This window comes from Manacus vitellinus, unplaced genomic scaffold (genome assembly GCF_001715985.3).
Source record: "Manacus vitellinus isolate BGI_N305 unplaced genomic scaffold, ASM171598v3 scaffold_93_pilon, whole genome shotgun sequence".
NCBI lineage: Eukaryota > Metazoa > Chordata > Aves > Passeriformes > Pipridae > Manacus > Manacus vitellinus.
Genome location: NW_021940884.1, coordinates 446,358 through 472,947, shown reverse-complemented (window position 1 = coordinate 472,947; position 26,590 = coordinate 446,358). Strand labels below are relative to the sequence as shown.

Sequence of the window (26,590 nt, the reverse complement as noted above, 5' to 3'; positions counted from 1 at the left end):
TGAAGTTAATTGCATTGCAGTGTGACAGGAACATCCTGGAGTGACTGCAGTGGAGTGAATCAAAGAGCCAAGGGGTCTGCAGGCACTGAGAGTGAGAAGGAGCAATAAAGGAGTTTTTTCCTTCTGTCTTGCAAGTTGTCATGTGCTCGAGATAGCTGCACTGAGATTTTTGTATGCATAACCTCACTGGCTGTTTCTCAAGGTCCCAATGACATTTCCAGAGTGAAAATTAAAATTAATAAAAGGAAGAGTGGTAACTTGTACAGCTGAGTGTGGCACAGACAAGGCAGGGCAGTGCTGGGAGCTGTTAATTCTGTTGTACACACAGGTACACACATCCTGGGTGACACAGTGTTAAGGCTACAAAAAGCTACTTCAGCCAGTGACAGGAAAATGAAGTTCAAAGATCATCCCTTTCTTAGAAGATAAATTGTCCCGTGGGCAGGTTTCAAAATCACAGCTGGGACATGGCTGTAGAAAGTACAGCAGTTATTCAAATTCAGACTTTTGGCATCTATAATTTAATTAAAAAGCAGTTGTTAGGAAATGGCAATCCCCTGGTTAAAAGTTATGTTTTCTGTAGAAAATGGAGCTAGAAAGGTGGTGTTCTCACACGGGAAAACCAACGTGTGAGCTGAACTTGCAGCTTGTGTTTGGGCCGAGCGTTCAGCTGGGCTGCCCTGCTGCAAGGGGATTTAACACGCAGATTAAGTGTTCTGAGCTGGTGTGTTTTATAGAGTGGCACGGCAGGATAAGGTAATCCTGGTTTTGTACCAGCAGGTCCGAGCGTGTGTTGAAGTGCAGGGTAATAACCGTGATTAGTGGGAGGCTCGTGTTTCCCTCTCTGCAGTCCAGGGGCCGAGTTAGCTTTAGTTTGGTGCTGAATGCAGGAGCCTCGTGGCAGGGTGGGAATGGCACAGTCTGCGCCTTGGACACGTTCGGCTGCTCTTGTGTTTGCTGTGTCTAAGCAACACAAAAACAGGCGGCCGAGTGCGGGCCGGGATCCCGGGAACGGGCTGAGTCGGCTGCGTGGGGGATGCCGGGCTCGGTCACACACTCGCCTTCCTGCCGGTGAAACATAATCAGGGGCTCAGCCATTAATTGTTAATCGTGGCCACGCTCAGGAAATCAGTGCAGAGGCTCTGTTGGGAAATCATGGGCATAGGGAATAATCCCTGGTTTGTCACTAGCCTACTAGTTGATTTTATGTAACTTCAGGTCCCTGAATTCCCTTGTAGTCTTTTTACAGTTGTTTCAAAGCTTCCAGCTCGTTTTTGCAGCCTCACTTTCTATTCCTGCTTCATTGTTCTGCCTTTTCTGCGTTTCCTTGTTTTACTTCTTGTGCTGATTCAGTTTAGTTCCTTTTCCAAGGCTTTCTCTTGCCAGTTTTGTGAATCCCCAAACTTAAGAGACCTGGCTGTGCAGTACATTAAATAAGAGCAGCATTACCTTTGGTGAAATGGTAATTTCTGGACTGGAGATTTTTTGGCTCTCATGCAAAGTAACAACATGTGGCTGAAATCATTGAATCCCAGAGTAGTTTGGTTTGGAAAGGACCTTAAAGCTCATCCAGTCCCACCCCCCTGCCATGGCAGGGACACCTTCCACCAGCCCAGGTTGCTCCAAGCCCCGTCCAACCTGGCCTTGGACACTTTCAGGGATGGGGCAGCCACAGCTTCTCTGGGCAACCTGTGCCAGGGCCTCCCCTCCCTCCCAGGGGAGAATTCCTTCCTAATACCTTATCTGTTCCTACCCTCTGTCAATTCAAAACCATTCCCCCTGGTCCTGTCAAAGTGCAAAAAACCAAACAGATGTGCAAAAGACGGCCATGACTTCTTTAGCAGTTCACTGAATTTTGTTCATTCTTGTAGTGCATATTTTTCCTATTCAGACATGTCTGTGCTGTAAAAAGTTTGTCTGTGCAAAAGGCAGTGCTGCTTCTTGGAGTCTTTTCCAGGGATTGACAATGTGGGACTTCTGGGTAAAGAAATCATAAAGTTTAAAAATGTCTTGAGTTGGTGGCAATCTACCTGTTTTGTGGCTAAAGTGGAAAGTAAGGTCTTGTTTGGCAGTTCAGGAAATTTTTCAGGATGTTTTGGTGAGGTTTTTTATTCTCAGTAGTGGAGGAGTTCTCATGTCAGCAGGTGGTTTGCAAGGGGACTGGACTTTGCTTAAGTGTAAAAGCTGCCAAACCCACGTGTAGAGGATCCATGAGCTGTCCTGTTATCCAGAGCCATCAGCTGCTGCCTTGGCTCTGGTCAGACCTACACCTGCATCAGGCTCTGCAGCACTGCCTGAATTTCTGCCCAGCCCTGATTCCTGAGCTGCCCTTCCACTTGTTCCCACTCCTCTGTGCTTGCACCTCTGGTCTCTGACTGGAAAATGGGTTTTATTCCAACCAGGTGAGCGTTGAGCCAGCTCAGTTGGAGCTGCTGACTGGTGGGGATGCTCATGCTGGGCCCAGGAGATGGAGCAGGAGGAGGAAGGACACAGCCACTTCTGTCAGCAGCTCTGCCAGCTGATGTCACCTTGTGGCAATGGAATGTTGGCCCCAGGCTGCAGTTTCATGATCAGTTGAAGCTGATTTTGAGTAGCTGCTGTTGCTGAAAGGGACAGATTTCCCCTGTTCCTGCCCAGCCTGCGTTGATCCCACCTTCCCTGCCCTCGGGCTGGCCAAGGAGAGGGCCAAGACAACAGGGAACCAGTTTCTTTTGTTGCATGTGATTCCAGTCTGAGCTGCTGCTGATGCAGGAGAGGGGTGTGAGGACCTGCACCTGAAGTTTGGGGAAGGACTGCTGCAGGCAGGACTCCTGAGGGGAGAAAGGTTGTAGGGAAGTGTGTGAGGGGGAATCCAGCACTTGCTCCTCACTGTGGGTTTGATGTGGTGGTGACTGGAGCTGGCCCAGCTCTGGGCTGTGAGGGCCAAGGTGAGCAGCCCTGGAGGGGCAGCCCAGGAGGGAGCTGACTGCAGGATGATTTGTGGCTGCTGCTGCCCAGGCTACATTTCACCACTTCCCCTCAAGCTGTGCCCTGAGTGCTGCCAGAGCACAAAGCGACCGTTCTGGCAGCACCTCTGGTTGTCTTGGCACACAGGGGTTGTAAAATTGCATCTGAGATTAAGGAATAATTCAGTAATTATTTAAGTTACTTTCTGCTTGACTGTATCCTCTGTCAAAATTGTACCCAGCTAATTTTAGGTGAAATGATTTTGCATAAGTAAAAAGTTGTTGCCTGCTTGTGAGGGAAAGACCTGGTGTGAAAAGAAACTCTTTAATGTGAATAAATACCAGGCAGTTCAATATTAAAACCGGTTACTTGCCAAGACATGGTGTGGGGGTTTCTGTATGCATTCTTTAAATAAATTATATTAATAAACTGACATGTTTGGAAAGTTCAAGTTCTGTAGTAGAGTGTAACAGGAGAAATGTTTATTGTAGTAGTTAAGGGGATAAAGCAAGGCATAGAAAGTACATTATGATACGATAAGCTTTGGAAGTTTCCAGTGTAGCTTAGCTTTGTCTCAGGTTCTTTAGGGTTTGTTATCACTAATTTATGACAGCTTGTCATAGGAGTTTTTACTTTGGGAAACAAAACACGAGACCACTGCTAGATTTCATCCTGCCTGGATTTGAGCAGTTAGAATGTTAATCCCCTGCAGCAGCACTTTGCCTTTCCTCCAGAAGTCATTAATACTTTCACAAATCAAATGTACTTTATTAAAGAAGCCACATTGTTATATTGGCCTGACAGACACTGGGAGAAGAGGTTTGGGGCTTTTCAAAGTCAAAAAGAATAAGAGGAGAGCTTCAACAGCTATGACTTTGCCCATGGTATGAAATAGCAGGTTAGCAATCAGGATCTGATTTGCTGGGACAGTATTTCACTGGAAGCACTGAATTGTAAATTGGTATTTATACCCAGAAGTTTACAAGCTACTGGACTGATCGGGCTGCTCTCTGAATCATCACATCCTTTCTCAAACCAAACTTTAAATGTGGTTCTGCATTTAAACCACAATTGTATTTTTGCCATATAGAAAGTTCAACTTAAATTCATCTCAAATTTGCAATGCTGTTGCTCAAAATTATCTGCCTAGGTTTGAAACATAGACTTAACTGTGTGAACAATGATTTTGTTGAACTGCCCCTTATTTGGTGTAATACTCAGATCTAATATTGAAAGCACTGCGATGTGTGTTTTACAAGAAGGCTGTGCAGGGCCTCACTGCAGAGCCCCACTCTGTGAGAGTGGCCCGAAAATAGGATTTGGCTTGAGCTGTGGTTGTTCTAAAGAGCTAAATTTACTGCCTCGCTCCAGAGAGGAGCCTTGGATCCATTTCACCAGGGCAGGAATTTCAGATCCACTAATGTGAACAGTCTGTCATGGGTTTCCCTGCACTGCCCAGGAACATTCCACCTTCCTTCCAAGGTGATTATCCCCCTAAAGCTGCTCTGGCTTTCGTCAGAGCCGCAGCTCCGTGCTGCCACATCCAGGGCTGACATTACAGGCAGGGTCAAAGCTGCAGCTCTTACTTTGAGTGACCAAGCACAGTTTGATGGGGAACTCTGGAGAAAATGAAGGAGGAAGACAAAGGAGCAGAAATCTTTATCCATTTATTGAGGCCTGAACTGTAGTTTTGCAGCTCTGAGGTGTCTGGTGCCTTGGAGGTGATGCATAATTTTTAAAGCCATTCTAAAGGACTGGAAGCACAGAATTTGCAGCTGGTGGGTGAGCTCCAAAACAACAACCTTAGATGTGATTCTGAAGCATCTGTGTTGTCACCAGATTTACAGTGAAATCACTTTTAATACTTGTACAGAAGTTTATATTGTTAATCTGGGTAAAAAATGAGGGTAGGAGGCAAACCGAAAGTCATACTAGTGACTGGTTGTGTGTGGTGTTCCCTAAATACTAATACTGAAAGTAGTGACTGTCATCTGACAGTTTTCTCTGAGTTATTTTTAAACATTTTAAAGCCACTTCAAAATGTTGATACTTACCTTGGGTTGTGCTGGCTTCCTTTTGAAAATATTAGCACAAGGGCAAATGGGGAGGAGTGAGCTGGTGGTCCTGAAACACCTTGAAGCTGTATTTTCTATGAAGTTTGTCTTGGTGAGTGTTAAAAAAGCAAACCTTTTTGAAGGGCAATTGCCATCATTAATTCTGGATTCCTTGTTTTGGAACAGAGTTGCTGATTCTTCCATTTTTCCTGGCAGCAAGTCCTGCCTATTGTATGTGGAAAGCAAGGCAGGATGTGCTGCCAGCCCCGCGAAGGTGCTCCCAGTGTTACCTCACCAGCGAGCTGAGCTGGTTACTCCTGGTAACAAACACAGGCTTTGTTTGAGGAAAAACCACCCAGCAGGGAAGGCTGGCTTTACTTCTGTCTCCTGTGTCGAGTGGATGTCTCCTGCTTCCACTGAAACCTTTGCAGAGTTTGGGATCAGGGCCCTGTCGCTGCCCTCCCGTGGCATCACCTCTGCCAGCGCCACCGCCCAGCCGAGCGTGAGTCAAGGCTTCTGTTTCCACAGTGACATCTCAACTGAGTCACTTGTTCTGCTGGCAATGGCCAAGGTTTTATGGCTCTTAGATCAGGTTTGCCCTTGTTCCTTCCTGGTTTGCCTTTCAGGAGTGTGGATTTTATGGAACCATGGAATGGCCCAGGTTTGAAGGGACCTTGAAGTTCATCCCGTTCAACCCCTGCCATGGGCAGGGACACCTTCCACTACCTCAGGTTGCTCCAAACCCCCTCCAACCTGGCCTTGGACACTTCCGGGGTGGGGCAGCCACAGCTTCTCTGAACAACCTGTGCCAGGGCCTCCCCACCCTCCCAGGGAGGAATTTCTTCCTAATATCCCATCGAACCCTGCCCTCTGGCAGTGGGAAGCCATTCCCCCTTAAACTGTCACTATGTGCCCTTGCAAAAGGTCCCTCTTGCAGTGGTTCTGTAGCTTTGACCTGCCTTGGAGATCAGGACTGATGCCCTGGTGATGGGTAGGACCAGTGATGTCTCAGATATTGTTCAGCTGAAGATTTATTTTTTTAAAATCTCCAGTGTTGGTTTAGTGGAGTGCCTTCATTTTATATGTGGAAATGTAAATTCTTTCCCCGTGGAAGATAAGCACTATTATCTGTGGAATTCCCATCTGCTGTTTCCAGATGTGGCCTGAAAATGTGAAGAAGCTGAAAAATGACCAAGTGAGGGGACCAGTTTTAAACCCATGGGGTGGGAGCTGTTCTGCCTACCCTGCTCAGGGCTAAGCCAGGCCTTGAGCTGCAGCAGAGCCTGGCATGCTGGGTTGGGCACTGGGCTGGGCTGGGCTGGGCTGGGCCAGAAAGAAGGGAAAATAAAAAGAATTATACCATAGAATACTGAGAGGCTGACTGGGGGCACATGCAATACATTTTTAAAATGTCACAGCAGGCTAAGTTATTGTAATTAACATGTCTAGAATAAAAAAAAAATAGTCTTTCCTCTGTAAAACCAATTGGTTTTTGTTTGGAGTGAGTTAAGGCAATTATTCTGGCCATGCCATCCCCAAACAGGAAATGGCTCCAGCTTTGATGTTCTGTATCATATTTCATGTCAAAATTTGCTTGAAGAAACAAGGGGTTTATTAAAAATGACAGTTCTCAGTGTTGTGGTGTCCCAGAGTGCAAAGCCAGCTCTGCTCAGGGTTTTGGCTGTCCCTGAGGAACCTGCTGTTCACGTGCTCAGAACCTGCCCTGCCCTTCGGTGCCTTCCCACTCTGAGCTGTGGCAGAGAGGCTGTTTGCCTGAAGGGTGAGCCTGGGGGGCTGATCTGGCTGAAAAGCAGCTGTTTCTGTGACATTATTCCAGTTGTTATATCCCAGCTGAACCAGTGGTTGTATCCATGCAGGAGAGGAACAGTGAAGACATAAGGAGCAGCTCGTGGAGCTCTGCACAGTGGGCAGGACTGTGGGAAAAGCAGTTTAAAAGTACTGGTTTTAAGGAATTCGGTAGTTTTATCCTCTTTATTCATTAATGGGGTGATTATAACCATAACAAAATGATTGTTCAGTCTTGTTTTTACAATCAGTCTTTTAAAATGTGCTGCTGACTTTTATTAAGACCTTGGTACCAGTTGAGTCATGTCAAGGTTCTGGTGTTGTAGCAGAGAAAATTCAGTTCTCAGAAACCTTCTTTCCCGGGGGACCAGCTCCGTTCTGCTGCAGTGGAGCACTGCCAGCCTGGCAGATATTTTGGATGTGGGCAGCTGAAGGCCCATGTGCTGCTGCCGTGGTGGTTTGGGATGTGTGCCCGGTCTGGCATTCCCGGACTGCTGCTCGTGCTGTGCTCTGTCCCGTCTGCCAGCACCACCTCTGACACCTCTGGGAATGCCACCTCTGTCACCAGAGGTGTTGGGAGGCTCTGGGCTGGCCAGGTCCCGGTTTTCCTGGGGATCCTGCCCTCCAGAGGCACAGGGCCAGCTGCTGACCATGGCGGTCACAGGCCAGGCGCTGGGGCCCGGGAGGGGCTGGGGCAGGGCGTGCTTTCCCCATTAGTAATGGCTTGGAGGGACCTCGTTTTGCAACCCAGAATTAACTGTTTGGGCTGTGTGGAGTTGAGCTCTGGGAATGTAAACAGCCCTGGCTGGAGTCTGGGCTTCAGAGGCTCAACTTGGGTTAAGCTGGGCTGTGCTCAGGGTGTCTCCTGGGGGAAGCTCCAGTGGAGGGTCTCCAGGCTGATGGCCAGAAACCAGCACTGCTGGGCTCGGGAGAGCCCTTGGGAACACTCTGCTGCTCAGTCTTCCAGTTCTTAGTTCTTGAGTCTAGAAGGATTTCTGCATTGCTTCCATTAGATAAGATGCAAGTAAGCCCTGCCAAGGGCTGAGGACAGAAGTTTGGTAGTGAAAAAGAAATTGTTTTTTTCTAGAAGTTTGCTGATTCCCTGGTTAACCAGCAGAAGGAATTAGCATCCCACAAAGCTGCAGTTGGGTGTAAACTTTAAACTGGTCATACCTGTAATTCCGAGGGAGACAGGTCCCTTTGATGGTTTGCTGCTTCCCCTGCTCAGAGAGGAGATGGGCTGTGCTGCTATCACAGGGTTGCATTTTTTCTTTCATGGTTGTGATCACCGAAAAACAATATTATTTAGTGGCTCTCTCTTGGCTTCCTCATTAAAGGTGGAATGTGGGCCTGCAGGAAGGGTGAGGTCTTCCCTTGCTTCACTTCCGAGCCTGACATCATCATCAGTGGCTGTTCTGATCCGCCTGGCCTGGCCACGCTCCTGCTGCCACCCGGGCCTGGGAGAGCATCCCTGATTCCAAGGACATCCAGGGTGTCCAGCTGGGACTTTAGATCCTTGACAAACTGGTTCAGTGTACAAAGAGTGCTAAGGATAAACATATAAAATTATCCATAGACTGTGGGTAGCCAGATTTAAAATGGGAACAAAGTTTTGCTAGCACAGTTCTGAGCTGTCTTTGCTTTTCATTCCAATGGATATGATTTCCTAGGAAAAAGGAAGGGAAGGAGAAATCTATTCATGATTCTAAAGCTGTATGGAAGCTCTGTTTTATGTGGTGGGTTTTTCATTAATGTTGTGGCTAAAACCATTCAAAAACATCCAGTAACTTTATGGTAGTCTAATGAAAGGTTCTGTAGAACACAGCTATGGAATAATATTAATAGGAGCTCTTTAGAGTTACCTCTAAAGATAACTGATACAAAATGCATTTTGTGATTCCCAAGAGCTAAAAGTGAATTTCCAAATCCTGTAGCCGTTTGCCTGTTGCTGCAGGGTGGGAGGAGTCCCAGGAGCTGTCAGTGATCAGCAGCTCTGTGGGTTAAGGATGTGCACGTACCCAGCTCCGAGGGCTCGGCCGGTTCTTAGAAGTTGTTTTGAATTGCACCACCCAGGGTGGCTGTTTAATTTCCCAAACTGCTGGTTGGGTTCAGGCTGGGCCTTCTGGTCTGTCAGATCTTGGCTCTGTGGTGCCTGTTCTGGAGCATGTCAGGGTGAGTGTGTCAGCACCAGGGGAATGACCTCTAATCTGCCTTTCCCTGCTCCCAGCCCAGGGCTGGGGACAGACAGGGCAGTGGGAGCTTCAGCTCTGCAATGGGGATGGAGAAACCTGTTGCTTTTTTTTCCTAAACAGATTTCTAGCTCATCCCGTTCCACCCCTTGCCATGAGCAGGGACACCTTTCACTATCCCAGGTTGCTCCAAGCCCTGTCCAACCTGGCCTTGGACACTTCCAGGGATGGATCATCCACAAATGTATCTGTGTAGTGGAGATCCACGTACAGATGATGATCCAGATGTCTGTAACGATGGAGAAGGTGGCTGCTCTCCTGTTCCTTCTGCCCCAGTCTCAGACACAGTTAATCCCTGTACTCCTCCTGAGGCACTGCCCTGTCTTGCTGCTTTTCCAGGTTACCTTGGGAAGGTCGAGCCCACTGGCAGTTGAGCTGCTGGGGCTCCAGCAAACTGCCTTGGTCACCTGCTGTTAAATGCTGGTTGTTTCAACTAGAAAATCTTAATACATTTGGAACTGGCACAGGTTGCCCAGAGAAGCTGTGGCTGGCCCATCCCTGGAAGTGTCCAAGGCCAGGTTGGACGGGGCTTGGAGCAACCTGGGCTAGTGGAAGGTGTCCCTGCCCATGGCAGGGGTGGAATGGGATGATCTTCAAGGTCCCTTCCCACCCAAACCATTCCATGATTCTCCTATCAAACCAGTTAGCTGACTTGTGGGGTAGTTGCCGCTTAAGGTGAGATCAAAATCTGTTTAAGAATGTGCTGCTCTAACTGAGGTGTTCTTACAGTGTAGTGCTGCCATGTAATTTCTAGTAATTTTGCAGGGCTAAGAAAATAAAAATAAATAATTACTCTCTAACAGGATGTTATTTCCATCAGACAAAATATTTCTGTTTGGGTGAGAGAAAAGTTTATCAATCTGGTCTGTGTTTTCTTCAACAAATAAATATTCAAGTGCTGTCAGAGTATTTCAGGGGCTTTTGTTTGAGTCTGGTTGATGTTTTGAGCATTAATTTATTCTGGTATTTAATTATTAAACACCTTATGGTTCACAACTAGTTCAAGCAGATAATGTGCCATGAAATTAAAGTCAAATGCCTTAAAAACAGGAACCCAAACCTGAAGGAATCTTGTCCTTGGAGGTGTTCAGGATGTTCAGCTGATGAGGCCTGATCAGGAAAATGAGCTTTCTGTACATACCCAGGCTTGCAGTGGCTTATTAGACAGATTGAGGATCAGATAAAGTCTGTAGGATAGACTGACAGCAGGGAGGGGAAACTCTCTGAATAGGAGAAGGGAATCCCAGAGTCCCCCCAAGTGCTCCATGGTGTAAAGGTGTAGTAACAGTGAGCAGCCGAGTGGAAGAGATCAGGGAGAGCTGGGTTTGTCATTGTTGCAAAGGTGGGGTGGAACACTGTTATAGCCAGTGAGCCAACAACAAATAAATCTGTGTCCACATTAAACAATTCAACGTTTATGTGTAAACTGGGATCAGAAGGAGGTGTGGAATTGTCTGTGTAAAGGTTGGAGTATGTTTGTAGCAAGTGAGAGTATTTTGTCTGGAAGTGTGTGTGAGTATTCAGCATTTTTCTGTCGAGGTTAGACCTTTTCTGGGAATACCATTAACTTGTGATGAGCTTTTTAAGTACCAGATCTTTTCTATTGTTTTAGTATTATGGAATTCAGCCAAATGAGGCAGTGGGAGGTTTCTGGTGAGGGGTGTGTGTGTGTGAGGTTAAGGGAAGGCTCAGGCTGCCCTTTCCACTGGTTGTTGATGGACAAAGCTCTGCAGTGCTCAGATACAAAAAGATGAAGGTGCCTCTCCTGCTCTTCTCATGTCTTCATATTCCTTTTCATTCAGATGTATTGATACAAGATGATTTAAGGCGGATTACCAGCATGGAATGAAGCTCCAGTTGCCTCAGTACCCCTGTGCACTCAGTGGGGTGACTCAGGGCTCATCCATGTGAGGCTGGAAGGACCATGGAGAGCTTGGTGCAGTGGATTTGTGCTCCAGGCTGGGATTCCAGGAATGTCAGGGCTTCCCAAGCTCCCTGTGCTGGGAGCAAGGGCTGTGTGTGACATGGTGGGCATGGGGGTGTTTCCAGCAATGGTTGTAGTGGATTCTAACTTGGAACTGAGCAGGTTTTATTGGAATTGTTGAGGTGATCTTTGACCCCAAACTCGCCAATTGCCTGACAATGTCTTTTTTCCTCCCCTAGGGCTGAGAAAACAGAGGTACTCAGTGAAGACCTGTTGCAGGTATTGTAACACACTTATTTTGTGTTTTTTAAGTGCTCCTTGTGAAGTTTGAGCCTTCTGAGATTCATGGAGTACCTAATGTGGGGATAAAATCCTGCGTGTCAGGGATAGAAACCTGGATGTCTTTGACTTCTCAGCACATAAAAAAACTGGGGATACATTTTGAATAAAAAACCTCAGTACTTCTGTTTCTGCACCCAGTCACGTGGCCTGATACAGTGAAGGAGGAAGCATTTTCTTTTAATTAGATGAACGAGCTTGATAAGCTCACAAACCTCTGGTGCTGATGGCTTGCCAGTCTGTGGTGGAGGGTGAAGAAGCTCTGACTGGGCACGGCAAGTTTCTGTCCTCACTTCTGTTTCTCTTGGACAGGTCAACTGGGCCTTAAGAGAAGTGGCAAAAAAACCATATCAACTGCTTGCTAGTAGAGACTGGCAATTTATTTCCTTAAAGTCTGTTATTGCTTATTGTTATAAGTGTACAAATCCTTCTTGTTCAGCTTCTGATGTTAAATAAATGTACAAATGCTTCTTGTTTAGCTTGTGATATTTGTTCTCAAATTTGTCACGCTGACAGTTGATTTGTTTGCAGACTTGTCATCTTTGTGAAAGGATATCATTTCATCAAACATGACTTTCATGGTGGAATTTGAGTTGCAACTGTCAGATTAACAAGGGTGACTGACTACATGGAGCAAATTTAAATACAGTCTTGTCCTACATAGTTTTCTTCCTCTGGTTTCTTTATGAGAGACTTGTGAAAGGAACACAAATTGTGAGGGAAGGCTGCTGTGGCACCTCGAGTGTGCTGGTTCTTTCTAATGAATTCCAAAGCAGCTCAGTGTGCCTGAGGTCAGGACCTGTGCCTGGGACAGGAAGCCAAACAGATGATGCAAGTGCTTCTAGTTCACATCTCTCCAGCTGCTCAGGTTCAAGGAGAAGATGAGGGAGCATGTCAGCCTTCAAACTTGAATTAGGCACATTGGAGGGGACTTTAAACCTCATCCAGTGCCACCCCCTGCCATGGCAGGGACACCTTCCACCAGCCCAGGTGACTCCAGGCCCTGTCCAGCCTGGCCTTGGACACTTGCAGGGCTGGGGCAGCCACAGCTTCTCTGGGCAACCTGTGCCAGTGTAATGGTGGAATGAGCTGACCTGAAACATTTCACCCCATTTTCAGGGGACTACTTTGGTTAAACTATAAACACCTGAACAGTTTGACAATACTGTTCTTATTTTCTGAGCAGATGTACAATGAAATGACATAAAGGATGTTAAACACCTTGATAGCCTGCAAGGGCCCGTCTGTTTTCTTGCTTAGCTGCAGAACAGTAAAAAGAAGTGAAAGCCAAAAGCCCTGCTGCTTGTTGCCAAAAAAATTTTGCAAGCAAGGCTTTCCCAGGCCCTGAGCAGCCTGGCTACACCCAAGTGGAAGAATTTACTCACTTGTTTGTTTGCTCTTGGGGGCTTGTGGAGGGGCAGGAGGCTCTTATCTAACCCAAGAGCTTGGAAACGTGGTGCTGCTCGCTTGATAAACATGGTTCACAGTTGGCCTCTTTTTATATTTAGCTCAAGCTTTGCCTCAGGATTGTCATGGCTTTTTTTGTTCTGTTTTCTGAAGGGTTGTGCTCCATTTCAAGTGTCTGTTAAATGTGTTCCTGTCTGAAGACAAGGGATATAATTCAGTACTGGAAGGGCTTGTACAATAGCCCCACTTTCTGGCATGGCTTTGTAGCAGATAATAAAGCAATTGTGTGATGATCTGCACTCTGCAGATGCCCTGAGGGGACAGACAGCGTGGCCTGTGGGTCACATTGTTGGTTCAAAGGTGGCTTGAAGGAGATTAATGTCCTTTATGGTTTTCCTGACGTTTTTGAACTAAAAAGCAGATCAGAGAGGAGAGTGTATTATCATGAAGTTCTGGGGTCATGTTCCTCCTATCAGTCATCTGCCCTCTGAGTCTGGCATTCAGGGTGCCTGGAAAGAGGCCATTGGGAATGTGTGTGCTCCGGAGTCTTTCTAAGGAACATGAGCCACCAGGCAGGGCTGCCCTGGGCTGCTGGGATCCCCGAGGTGCTGCTGGGGTCCCCGAGGTGCTGCTGGGGTCCCCGAGGTGCTGCTGGGGTCCCTGAGGTGCTGCTGGGGTCCCTGAGGTGCTGCAGGGACAGGATGTCACCATATGTCAGGGGTGGAAAAACCCTGTGCTCAGGATTTTAAGAAGTCTTAAAAAGAAATTAATTCTTTCATAACTAGGGGAAGGTTTAGAATGTGTTGGGGGTATTTCTTCCCTGTGAGGGTGGGGAGGCCCTGGCACAGGTTGCCCAGAGAAGCTGTGGCTGCCCCATCCCTGGAAGTGTCCAAGGCCAGGTTGGACAGGGCTTGGAACAACCTGGGCTGGTGGAAGGTGTCCCTGCCCATGGCAGGGGGTGGGACTGGATGGGCTTTAAGGTCCCTTCTCTAACCCAAACCATTCTAGAATTCAGGCATTTAGTTTGAAGATAACACAACAGTACACCACAAACAAGATCTTCTTTTTCATATATCTCCATATGGGCTGTTTTTTACCTGGACTTAATTTTGAAATTGTTGCTCCATGCTCTGTAAATAAAAGACAAAGCCTTGGGCTTTCAGAGCAGTCCCTGAGCAGTTTCTCTGCACCTTATTTTACTCTTAAGGATTTTTACTGAGCTTTTTGAGCACTTCAGTGTGGATTCATCTTGCCTCCTGAAAATATAACTGAAGTAATTTTAGAGCTGTATCAAAAACTGGAATCTGTTCAGATTATTTCTACAGATGAAATCTACTTCTTTTTCCTTGCTTTTTAAATAGAATCCATTCCAAAGGGCCTCCTGTTATTCTTGGTGAGTCATCAAAATGCAGATAAACAGCATTCTTTGGGTGCTGTGCACAGAGGCTCGGTGCCATGAGCAGTTCTGTCCCACTGCTCATCACTTTGTTTGCTTTTGATGTTCTTTGAAATAAAATAGTCCAAATTCTTTACTTAAAATCCCTTAAAAGAACAGTTTACCATGTATATATTTGTCATATTCACTGGCTGTGTATTAAACCATGTTTGAATTATATGTTGATAAATAGAACTCTTGTTTGTACTTTGACACTTATTATTTTAATTTCACATCCCTTTTGAATCCCATTAATCTCTCCCTGAAAATACTGTACTGCTCATCATGTAGGAGCTTTGTCCTTGTAGTTAACAGCCAGGGAAGGACATGCAGGAGGAAGCCTAGAGTACAGTTCACACTGTGAATGAGCTGTCAGACATGTCTTCAGCACCTCCTTTACAAGGTCATAGTGAAAAACCGAGTTTTCCCCCTAAATTAGTGTCTTAGATACCTGTGTGTGCCATTCATCTCAGATGGCAAGTGTCAGCCTGATTCCTTTGGCTGAGGCGACAAGCAGGGGCACTGTTTTCTCCCGCTCTGCAGTGCTGTGAGCTCTGACTGAACTGCTTTGCCACTGAGGAAAAAAACAATTTAAATCTCTGTCCAAGCATTTTTGCTGTCGGGCACTTCTGCTGAGCAGCTGAATTGTGAGCTGGAGAATTTGAGAAAAATGCAGCCCGGAGCGGAGTGTGGTGCGGGGGGAAGGTTTTCTGCTGAGGCCAGGGAAATAACTTCTGTTTTCTGTTTGATTTTCTCTTCCTCCTCCACCCCCCTCGGGCCCCCCAGATCGAGAGGCGTCTGGACGCCGTGAGGTCCGTGTGCCACCTGGCCCAGAAGCGCCTGATCGCGTGTCTGCAGGGCCAGCATGGCACAGACCCCGACAAGAGACACGTGAGTGCAGCTGCCAGGGCCTGTGTGCCCAGGGCCTGTGTGCCCAGGGCCTGTGTGCCCAGAGCCCGTGTGCCCAGGGCCCGTCTGCCCATGGCCTGTGTGCCCAGGGCCTGTGTGCCCATGGCCTGTGTGCCCAGGGCCTGTGTGCCCAGGCTGGGCTGGCGAGGGCTGGCCCTGAGGTACAGCTGGGCTGCTCTGCCCCACATGGGCCAGGGGAGGAGAACTGTGCCCACTCAGCTCACGTGTGGGCATTGGTGAAATACCAGCTGCAATGCCCCATGCAAGCAAAACAGCACAGCCTTGGAATACCTTGGCAGTGTCAGGGCACTCACTTATCTCTGCAGTGCCCTGAGTGCTCGGAGCTTTCAGGAGACCCAGCTAAGAGCAGCTACTCTGCAGCTCTGATCAAACCCCTCATATTTAGAATTGCCTTTTGGGCACTGACACCTCCAGTTGACTGTAGATGTTTTTCTGTGCACATTTGATTTCTACCCCTCTTTAGTAAAGCCATAGGTATTTTTTCTTAAAGCATTAGAACCAGAAATAATGAACATTCAAGTTTTCTCCTTTTACTGAGTAACGGAGACCTGAAAGCAGGGACACACAGAATCTCTGGGAGAGAGATGTGACAAGCTGGTTCCTTAAATCTCAAGTTAAAGCTATTTATCTCTCATTGGCAATAGTTGAGATAAGTTTTGGGCCAGTCATTCCAGCTAAGACTGAAAAGAAAGTGTTTTTCAGAGTATCAGAGAACAGGAGTCTCAAGGCTTGAAACTTTCTGTGACTTGGCATTTTCTTCAAGTCCAAGAACGAGCTGCGTGTGTGTGTAATAGAAACCATATGGAAGAGGAGAAGAGCTTAGAGGGGATGTACTGGGAAAGCTGGAAAGAGTGACTAGCACTAAGCTAAGCACTGTTCCTTCTGTTCCACAGAAAAAACTTCCTCTAACAGCTCTGGCTCAAAATATGCAAGAAGGATCTGTCCAGCTGAGTGATGAAACTCTGCTGGGGTAAGTGTTTGCCTTCCTTTGACTTGCAGTCTGACATTTTATTGCCTGCAGGGCTCTAATTAGAGGCTCTGGGTGCACAAAGCCTGGTTTCAATGTAATGAAACTTAATATTCCCAGATTCCTTCTCTAATCCAAAGGGAGAAACAGTGAGCAAGCAGTTTTTCTGGTGTGATTTGGGGGCAAGTTTTAGGCTGAATTGCATTCCAGAGGATTCCGATTCTCTGCTATCATAAAAGCTTTTGAAAATGGCTTTTGTCCTGGTGGATTAGCTGAATTATTATCTCCATTTAAAGTTTAAAATGTAGTGTATTCTACAATGAAACTGCATTTTTATTATATTATGAACTGCATTCTGCAGGTTTGATTTAATGACTTAATGCCAATTTGCATTAATGGCTTCTAGTTTAAAATAATCCCAGTTTAAAATAATCCCAGTTTAACTATCCTGGCAAAGTGGTTATTTGCAGTTTACAGGAAAATGGCTGAAACAAATATTCTGAATTCCTAGAGCAAGTGGGTTTCCTGATTGCTGATGGTCCTGGTAGAATGACCTTAAAAACCTTTGTGTACATATTTGTGAGCCACTGCAGGAGATGTGAATGTGGATAAACCCCCTAGGGAATAGGGCTTTTCCTTAGAACAATCTTAAAATAAAGGTCAGATCATGGCTTTGGAGCCTGAGACTTGCATATGGGGTTGCTTGGCATTAGGATGTTAAGACTTTCACACTAAAAGGGCTTAGGAGAAAATCAAATACTGCATTGAGCAATTTTCCTGCATCTGGTGAGATGGAAGGATGGGCTTGGAAATAAATACTGACTTCTGTGCCTTTAGGGCTGGTATAATCACCTGGATGTCTTACAGCCTCCAAAACGTTGTCATGGCTCAGGAATTTTCGAAGAGACAGGTTTAATCACACTCCTTGCCTGCCCCAGGTTTGTCCCTGACAGCACAGAGTGTTTGGGTTTATGCCAGTGAGTGATAATTTGCTCTGTACAGCACAAGGCTTCCCAGAAGGGCCCCCACTGCTCTGATCTGAATCTTTCTTCTTCAGTCAATAGTAACTCACTTGACAATTTCTTGTAATTCTTAAAGGAAAATGCTGGATACCTGTGGGGATGCAGAGAATAAACTGGCAATGGAGCTCTCTCAGCATGAAGTACAGATTGAAAGAGAAGTTCTAGATCCACTGTGCCTGTTAACAGAGGTGAGTCACCTCAGCCTGACTGAAGAAATACATCTGGATTTGTGGATACACTGAGCAGAAAGGGTTTCTCTCATTGCTAAGAATAAAACTGGTTTAAGGAGCCCTGTGTGGTGGAAAGTGGATGTGAGGGCTACAACATGGAGTTTATTGCAATGCACAATTTAAAAATCTATGTAAGCCTCAAATTCTCATTTTAGACAGAGATCCCGAACATTCAGAAGCAGAGGAAGCAGCTTGCAAAGCTGGTGCTGGACTGGGATTCTGCAAGGGGAAGGTAAGAAAGAATTTTAATTACTGGATGCTTTTCTAGTCACGTGAACTTCTTTGTTGGCATCTCATGGCATCTGATCTGGTACTTGCTTTTGAAATGCTGTTGTGTGCAGGTAGTGCTTAGGTGAGAAAAGACAAACTTACGTTTAAGTTGCACCTAAAAAGAACCCATGACTACTAGATCCAAACAGAATCAAGATCTTGGAGCTTATATGCCTATATATAGTTGGGAAAATGTTGGAAATTCTTTTTCTTTCCAGTTCACTTCAGTGTTCCACTTTTCTTCCACAGATACAACCAAGCCCACAAGACTTCTGGAACAAATTTCCAAGTGCATCCTTCGAAAATAGAATCTCTTAAGGAAGAGATGGATGAAGCTGGAAATAAAGTGGAGCAGTGCAAGGTATGGACAGGAGGAGTGTCCTTCCCACATCTCCCATTAGCAGGAGCAGCGATTCAGCCTGAAACCGCCTGAGTGCTGCAGCTGCAAATCATGTGGCTGTTCAACTGTTTGTCTTAAGGGTATTTTAGTGCCAGCTGATCTCTGAATTGCTTTAATTTAATGAGGAACTCTGGGGACTTTTTAAGTTGGTATTTTACATTGTTTTCTGTTTCAGTCTGAGGCAGTTCTGAGGAGGAACTGTGTCCCAGCCTTGATGAATGTCAGGGTGCTGGGTGCTCCGAGCCGTGGAGCAGCCGTGCAGTGGGAGCTTCCTGGATGAAATTCAAGCTGTGCCATCCAGGGAACATTGTGACTGTTACAGCTCTGAGCAGCTCACATTCAGTGTCACTTCTCAGTTGGCAAATACTTCATTATGCTACAGCTGAGCTGGGGACCAAACCCGCTTTTATTAGTCCTTGTCTTTGAATGCCATAAATATCATATTGCCATTCAGTCCAGTTGTTGACTGAAGTGGGCAACTGCTTTGCTGTATAAAAGAGTTAAGCATTTTGAATTCACTTTGCTTGAGGAATACATGTAGCAGAGCAGGTGCATTTCTGCTTCCTGCAGTGCTTGAATTGACAGTTCAAACTTACTGCAGGCAAAATAAACATGGGGAAATCTGTCTGTCTGTGTAATTTGAAATGCCCCTGTAAATTTGATGTACTATTTTGCATTCTTGTCTTTCCCAAAGGATCAGCTTGCAGCAGACATGTACAGCTTTGTGTCCAAAGAAGGGGAATATGCTCGATGTTTTGTTATGGTGAGTATTTTCAGTATGACTCTGACTCAGCACATCTGTGCACAGACACTCAGTTCTCAAAGATGACATTTTGAGTGCTAAACCTTCTAGTCTTGTCTTATGTGCTCATCAGAAGCTAATGCTCTTTTTGTTTTTAAAATGTGGCTTCTGTTCTCAGTTATTAGAAGCACAAGCAGATTACCATAGAAAAGCATTAGCAGTCATAGAAAAGGTCCTCCCCGAAATTCAAGCCCATCAAGGTAAAGTAACCTGTGCTCTGGCTGATGCTTCTCCTTGCCTGTGCCACCTATGCACAATATTCTCCTCCTTTATCTTGATTCTCTTGCATGCACACTGATTTAATAAGGCCATTTTGATCTACTTAACAATTTTACATTCCCAAGCATAATTCCATCTTCGTGTTCTCTGGAGTTCTCCAGCCATATTTAACACACTAATAAAATATGAAGGATCTCTCTGATACCTCTGATAGGAGGGTAAAGGAAGGATTTTTCTATTTGCTTACACTTCTTCCTTGTTATCATGTGTCCTTTTGCTGATTCATACCTGGCTTTTTAGGCCAATGAAAGTGTCATTGTGATTTAGGAACATATTGGGGGTCCTTGGTTCTTGAATGATTACCAGGGATTATCAGGAAAACTCCATGTATTTAAGGAGCTTGATTTTTTTTTTCCCTCATTTTGTGCAATCCTCTTTCCTGGCATGCACTTTATGCTGGAAAATGGAGGGTTTAGGTTCTTGTGCTGATTATCAGCAGTTTAAAAAAGGATATTTTACAGCTTCACTTCTTCCCTAAGAGGAAATGGAACTGCTGCAAAGCTTCCTGCTGTCAGTAAGAGCTTAAGGTGTATCACTGAGGATTTGGGATGAAGATGCACCATGTGTTTTGGAAACTGCTCTCCTAAAAACTGACTGTGCTGGCCCTGAATTTTCTAAGTGCCTTGGAGAAACAGGTGAACAAAGTCCAAGAGAAATATAATCTGATCTGAGCAAGGCTCAGTATCTTCAGTTGTGGGTCACAGGCAGGTTGTAAAAGCTGAACCATTTAATACATAAATAAATAGGAGCATCATGCTGGAAGGTGGTACAGAATATCTGTACCCTGTCAGTTTGGAGACGAGGGAATGCAAGCAGGTGATGTTTGTACAGCAGCAGGGCTGCAGAAGGGCTGTACAAAAGGCTCTTTATCACTGCTTTAACTTTGTTGTTGTTGTATGAAAAGTTTGTACAAAGCAGCTGAGGAAAAAGTGCTTCAGAACAGACTGGCCTCCCTGGAAGGTGGGCTGGGGGCCATGGTGGGAGAGTGCTCCAGCAGCCAGGGTAGGGAATTACCTCAGTTGTGTTTCTAGCTGCAGTGGAAATTGGAATCACAGAATCCTGGGATGTTTGGGGCTGGAAGGGACCTTAAACTCATCTCGTTCCACCCCCTGCCATGGGCAGGGACACCTTCCACTATCCCAGGTTGCTCCAAGTCCTGTCCAACCTGGCCTTGGACACTTCCAGGGTTGGGGGCTGAGACTTACTATGACTTTGAACAAGTACTGAGGTCTCTTTTCCTAATTTTTGCTGTAACTTGCAACACTTGGGAAATGCCATGTGCATCTCATGGCGTGTTAATGAATGAGAGGGACTGAAGCCTTAGGAGGGAAGTGGGTGATGTGGTTTTATAAAGAAAAAGGGTGAATTAAATCTTTTACAGAAACACTTTGTATCTTCAGAGCACTCTTTCAAGTCCTCTGAAGTTTTTGTCTTTCTTGGCCTTTTTTCCACATAAAAGAAATAACGCATATATACTAACAATAACCTTTTACATCTGCATTTTTTTCAGTTAAAACAGTAGGAATGGGTGAAAAAGTAAATTGTAGGAAAGAATAAACTCGTGTTCAATTTGGAGAAACTTATATCAATTTGAGTTAAACAACAAGAAAGGAATTGAATTGAAAATTTGTGCATTACAATGCTGGGCTGTCACCATGGTGGTTCTGATGTGAGACACTGGGGCTGTTAATATTCATTATAAGTTGCTGATTTCAGGAATCACATTTCAGGAATAAACTCTGTATTAACAGCTCAGTTTTTATTCACCTTTTATACAGTTAAAATGAAAATCAGCCCAGGTCATGCAATCTGGACAAAATTTTTCTCAGATTCTTCCAGTTTGAAGCCAAATCAATGCAACTGGAACGTGCAGCTGTGTGCTGGCACTTGTGTTGAGCTTTATTTATAATTCCAGTTATACACAGGATTTGTATGTGATATTCCACCCAGAAAGATGCAGAAGTATTTTTTTCTTGACCACCAGCAGCTTCATTTTCTCTTTCCTCATGATACAAGGGACTTTACCAATCAAGGGCTGTAAAACTCCTGCTCTAGTCTGAATTTTCTCTGCTGTACTAGAGGCTTTCTTCTCTTCTTGCCTGGGCTGTAATTTAAGGGTTTGGTAGATATTCTGCTCAGTGTTATGATACTCTCCAACTAGACAAATGGACTGAAAAACCAGCTTTTGGAACTCCATTAGAAGAGCATCTCAAGCGCAGCGGGCGGGAAATCGCAGTCCCTATTGAAGCCTGTGTGATGATGCTTCTGGAAACGGGGATGAGAGAGGAGGTGGGTAATTCCAGGTGGCATGCCAGGAAGGATGGGAAAAAAGAGTCCAGTCGGGCTCCTGGACTGATGTCTGTGCTTGTTAATACGTAGCTGAAGTAATTTGTTCATTAATGTAAATGATAAATGTTTTGCAACAGAATAACCTTGAGCACTGGTTGAAGTATCTTTGAGATGAATTCACATACAGTGAAAATCAGGGATGGGCCGAGGGTGAGAGGGAACTAAAACATGGTCAGGTTACAGTAACATGACACATTAGGGCTGTAACACTGTCAGGTGAAGACACCAAACCTGAAATGTTCTGAAAGAGGCTGTTACAAAACTTCTGCTGTTCTGTGCTTGTGCCAGTGTGTTGTTACCAGTCAGTTAATGTTCTTTTTATGATGCAGGGCTTATTCAGAATTGCTGCTGGAGCCTCCAAGTTAAAAAAGCTGAAAGCTGCCCTGGACTGTTCAACTTCCCAGCTGGACGAGTTCTACTCCGACCCCCACGCTGTTGCAGGTGTTGTGAATGTTCTGAGTCAAACCAGCTGGAAACTGATGCAGCACAGCTTTGCGCTGTTAATGTAATTGCTGGCCTGCTGCAGTGTGAGATGTCAGTCTCTGCAGATAAAATAGGAGGGAAAATAAACTGAGAGTTCCCTTGGTTGCACAGTTTGACACAGATAAATGTAGGGTGCCCACGCTCAGCACACTGGGGTATCCTGTCTGTGTGACAGCAGCGTGTGAAATTCAGGTGATCGGCATAACCCAAGGGTCACATTTCCTCTCATGACAAGAGTGTTAATGTGATCAGGGGAGATTAGAGCCATGTGTACACCTTTGAGAAGGTCTTCAAAAGTTCTTTGCTCTGATGAGGTGATTCACAGTTTTAGAACACATGTTTCTGTTAAATTACAGTAATTACTGACAGACCTTTTGTGTTAGGATTTGAGCAGCTACACTGTGGAAATGTTGGGTATTCCCACTGTTTCCCTGCTACTTGGGACCTATTGCATAGATAAAACTGCAAATCTGAGGGCAGAATTTGAACTGAGGTCTGAAGGCAGTGGCTGAGGAGCCAACCTGTTCCTGTCTGCATTGCAGGTGCCTTGAAATCCTATTTGCGGGAGCTGCCAGAACCTCTGATGACCTACAGCTTGTATGAGGAATGGACACAGGCTGCAAGGTGAGCATGCTAAAAATAGCTGGAGAGGAAAACATGCTGCATATTTTATCAAATTTGGTTCTTCGTAGATGAATCCGAAAGAAACAACCAAGCTCACACAGTTGCTTTTCCTATTTCTGCTTTAACAGGTGTTTTGTGTAACAAATTATTTTAAATTTTATGGTTCGTAATCCTAATTATACAAAATGTGGTGAAATATCTACTTTTTGTTTAACCATAAGGGCTGCTTCAGACTGCTGGGTGCACACTGTTGATGCCCAAGCAGTTTTATTTCGTTGCAGGTAGAGATAATTCAGGGATCTGACTGGCAGGTTACTGAGCTTACTGAGTCTAAAACAGTGCATTTATTTGGCATAAGTGGAGGGTTACACCATCATCTCTTTGTCACTCCAGAAACAAGAAATTGCTGATCTGAAAATAAGATATAATGGAGTTTATTTTCCTTTCAGTATTCAGGACCAGGATAAGAAGCTCCAAGAGTTATGGAGAATTTGTAACAGGTTACCTGAGCATTATCGTGTTAACTTCAGGTAGGTGTGAACATCTGTTAGCTCAGCTGCTTTGATGCTGAGTTACTGCTTCTCAAAGCTGATTAACCAAAACTCAGATCTAGGGGTGTTTTTCATGGCCAGATTGAGTGAGACTTATAAAAATACATCTTATTTTATCCAGCGGTCTGTATGGAGAGGTGATGGTAAATTTTTCAGTCAGGTTAATTCACTATTGACTGTCAGGAAATAGTGATGCACAGAACCCTAATACTTAAGGGTCATGCTGTGCTCTTCTTTGTATTTGCCAGTCTTAGAAATCACGGAGATTTATCTTAAACAACTCATTTTTCCTTTTGGTTTTGCCTTTTGGGAATGAATTGGAATAAAACCAACTCCAGTGAGTCCCAGAAGCTTGGAAGTTCCATTACAGGACATGAAACTAGCTGAATCTAAATGTTTTTCTCAGAAAATATAATAGTTCTCTAGCTTCATTTTGCTAAGGTGAGAGCTGCTTTCATGGCTACCCAGTTGAACTTTAATGATTGATGAGTAGAAGCTTAGGGCCAGGTGCCAAGCCCAAGGCTGCTCATCTCGCTTCTGTGTTGTTGGGAGCTGTTGTTACAAGTTCTTGAGTTTTTATTTACTTGCTTTCAACAAGAAATGCTCTTGGTTTCTGCTGTTTAATGATTTCTTTCATTTTTGTAGGTATTTAATCAAATTTTTAGCCAAGCTTGCACAGAACAGCGACGTTAACAAAATGACTCCCAGCAACATCGCCATAGTCCTGGGCCCCAACTTGTTATGGGCAAAGAATGAAGGGTGAGTTCTTCAGGAAAGCTGCACAACAGAACTTCATCAAGCTTTGTTTTAAATCTTGTAGACTATTCACAACAACAGACTGCATACCTAAAAAATATTTCAGGTGTTCTTTCAGGCTGTGCCCCCCAGGCTGTTTTAGGCACAAAGCACTTTGGGGATGTTTTCAAAAGCTGTGGATGTTACTGAATAGTCCAGAGTTCAGCACAGTTGCTCTTTATGTGGTACTGAGGAGTCAATCCATCATGCTTAGCATAAGTTGTCATTTAGGTAATATGAATTTTTAGTTTTCTTATTGTGATAGAACTCTGTATAAAGTGTTCTCCAAATCTCTCCTGCAGATCCCTTGCTGAAATGGCAGCAGCAACTTCAGTCCATGTGGTAGCAGTTATTGAGCCAATTATTCAGCATGCAGAGTGGTTCTTCCCTGGAGGTAAATTCCTGCCATAGTTGAAAGAATTTTATATTACTCTGCACAGGTAAACCTCCAGTAGCTTTTGCAGTGAGGCACCATTTGGCATCTGCATGTCTTAGGATGTATTCTGTCTGTCTCTCCTCTAGATGAAGATTTCAATGTGTCTGGGGCATTTGTGGCAGTTCCTGCTGTTAATTCCAATCACTTGTCACACACTGGGAATGACTATGAATGTGGGACACTGGAAAGGAAGAGGCCTGTCAGCATGACTGTGATGGAAGGGGATTTGCTGAAGAAGGAAAGGTAGGTGTTATTCACAGATTAGGTGTCAATTATTAGCCCTCTCCTGAGGAGGCTTTAATGAGACACACTTTTATTGGTCTCAGGAGAGGAATTTAATGGAAATACTGTAGATAACAATAGTGATTTATTTCATGTTGTTGCAGCCTGAGGATGGTTCAAAGGTAATGTACTGTTACTTCCATTACACTCCATGCATGGTAAATCCCAAGCAGATATTGCTGCTCCCAGTTACCATTTTCCCAGCACAGATTTGGGGGGTCTAAAATTCACTGCAACAGAAGTGTTTGTAGTAGCATCTCTCAGTCTCTAACTTCTGATATTCCATGGCTTCTCTTTCAAAGCCCATAAGCTGAGGTGGTGTTACCTGGTGCCTTCATGATAAGACTTCTGAGTTGATGATGGTACAGTATTGCCACAGCAAGCAGTAGAATGCTAAAAAATACCAGTAAAACGTGCTGTTTCCCATATAACATGTAGTGTAATGTTCATTATTATCACTCATCATGGATATTCAAGTGATGTGCTGTTTTGTTTTTAGCTGTTGATGCAAATGTTAAGTTGTTACCTGTTAGCTATGGCCAGCCACATGCAAATTTGTCAGCACTCACAAGGAAGAAGAAAATCAGTTCAAGATTCAGTCTTTAACACAAGAATAAAATTAAATTCTAGAATGAATGTGCTGTATGCATTCTAAAATCTGTTAGAGTTGGGGTCTATTTATTTGTAGTTGTCCTTGAAACACAAATAGAATCATAGAATGATTTGGGTTGGAAGTGGCCATAAAGATCATCTCAATCCAACCCCCAAATCACAGCCTACATCCAGTAGCTTTTTTTGAATCTGTACTGCAACTTAGTGGGTAACAGAAACAAAATTCATGTGGCAGAATACTTTCAGTGAGGAACTACTCTGGTGTGCAAGGAAATGTCTGTATTTACATGTGAAACTCTGAGTGCTTTGACCTCATTGTCATCAGTGTTTGTCTTCAAATGTAATGGAGTAGTTTGTTCACTTGTGTTTAGCTTATCCCTCTGTGTGGATAAGCCAAATCCTGTTGCATGTCTTAACATTCCTGGTGTTCTGCAGCCAGTGGAAGCTTTAACATTGTGGTGTTCTGCAGCCAGCGAAGGCTTTCCTTGTTGCTGCTTTGCATGCCGAGCGAGGGGGTTTGTCTGGGGGCTGTAACATCCCGTGTCCTGTTGCTGCAGTGCCTGGTGTTGGCTGCGTGGTGTGTTCACTCTCTCTTCTCTCTGTAGCTTTGGTGTGAAGGTTCTGGACTTCCCTGGGAACCCTCGGAGATGTGGCACTGTAAACAGAAAGCACACATCCCCGGCCTTCCAGCCCCCGCTGCCGCCCACCGAGCCGGCCGGGCCCGAGCAGCACCCGCCGGCTGCGGGGGCTGACTGCACCCCCGGGGGGGCTGGGCTTGCTCTCTCTGCTGCCTCAGCAGAATCCCAAGCTCAAGGCCCTGAGGATGGCAGGTAAGAGGCACAGCTTCTGCTGCAGTGGCTTGGCAGGCGGCTCCAGCAGCAAACGGATGTGTCCCCTGTGTCTGCTCTGCAGCCTCTTCCCCCTGGGCTGTGCTTTGTCAGGGGTGAGCCCTTCAGGCCTGGGCAGCAACACCGTGCAGGAGCTCTCCTGCCATGCTTCCAGAACTGGTCTTTTAAAATAACGTATGTAGTCCTGAATGTCCCTGAATTAATTTTCTAGGATAATGGAATTCTTGGGGGAAAAAAAATTGTGATGAAATACACTAAAAAAGACTCCACTTCTGCTTCCCACATTGACCTTCCCTGGTTATACTCCAGAGGTGTGCACACAGGGCGATATCAGTTTGCTGCTGAAAGAATGAAACCTACCAGTGGCAATACCCGTTGGTCTTGTTTGTTGTTTCTTACGCATGTTATCTGGATATTGTTTCTTGTTTTGTTTGTTTATTTGTCTGTAGCAAGTGTTAGTGATAACCAGACTTCCTTGCTAGAAAACTGGAAGTCAGTCTGTCATATTTCAGGATTAGTTTCTTTAGGACAAGTACTGTAGCCAGGTTTT

At 45.1% G+C, this 26,590-nt stretch overlaps 1 protein-coding gene across 1 annotated transcript in view; it reads left to right on the top strand.

Annotated features, from left to right (window-relative positions):
* The window catches only part of ARHGAP17 (Rho GTPase activating protein 17), a 41,442-nt gene that overhangs the window by 7,513 nt on the left and 7,339 nt on the right, over window positions 1–26,590 (top strand). Inside the window, exons 2-17 of the mRNA XM_008928228.2 lie at window positions 11,219–11,258; window positions 14,947–15,051; window positions 15,984–16,060; window positions 17,156–17,267; window positions 17,465–17,541; window positions 17,829–17,940; window positions 18,674–18,742; window positions 18,900–18,981; window positions 21,222–21,349; window positions 21,739–21,850; window positions 22,435–22,516; window positions 22,966–23,046; window positions 23,713–23,826; window positions 24,165–24,256; window positions 24,385–24,541; window positions 25,798–26,022. Of these exons, the coding sequence (XP_008926476.2) occupies window positions 11,219–11,258; window positions 14,947–15,051; window positions 15,984–16,060; window positions 17,156–17,267; window positions 17,465–17,541; window positions 17,829–17,940; window positions 18,674–18,742; window positions 18,900–18,981; window positions 21,222–21,349; window positions 21,739–21,850; window positions 22,435–22,516; window positions 22,966–23,046; window positions 23,713–23,826; window positions 24,165–24,256; window positions 24,385–24,541; window positions 25,798–26,022 (1,665 nt within the window). The remainder of the gene's footprint in view (window positions 1–11,218; window positions 11,259–14,946; window positions 15,052–15,983; window positions 16,061–17,155; window positions 17,268–17,464; window positions 17,542–17,828; window positions 17,941–18,673; window positions 18,743–18,899; window positions 18,982–21,221; window positions 21,350–21,738; window positions 21,851–22,434; window positions 22,517–22,965; window positions 23,047–23,712; window positions 23,827–24,164; window positions 24,257–24,384; window positions 24,542–25,797; window positions 26,023–26,590) is intronic.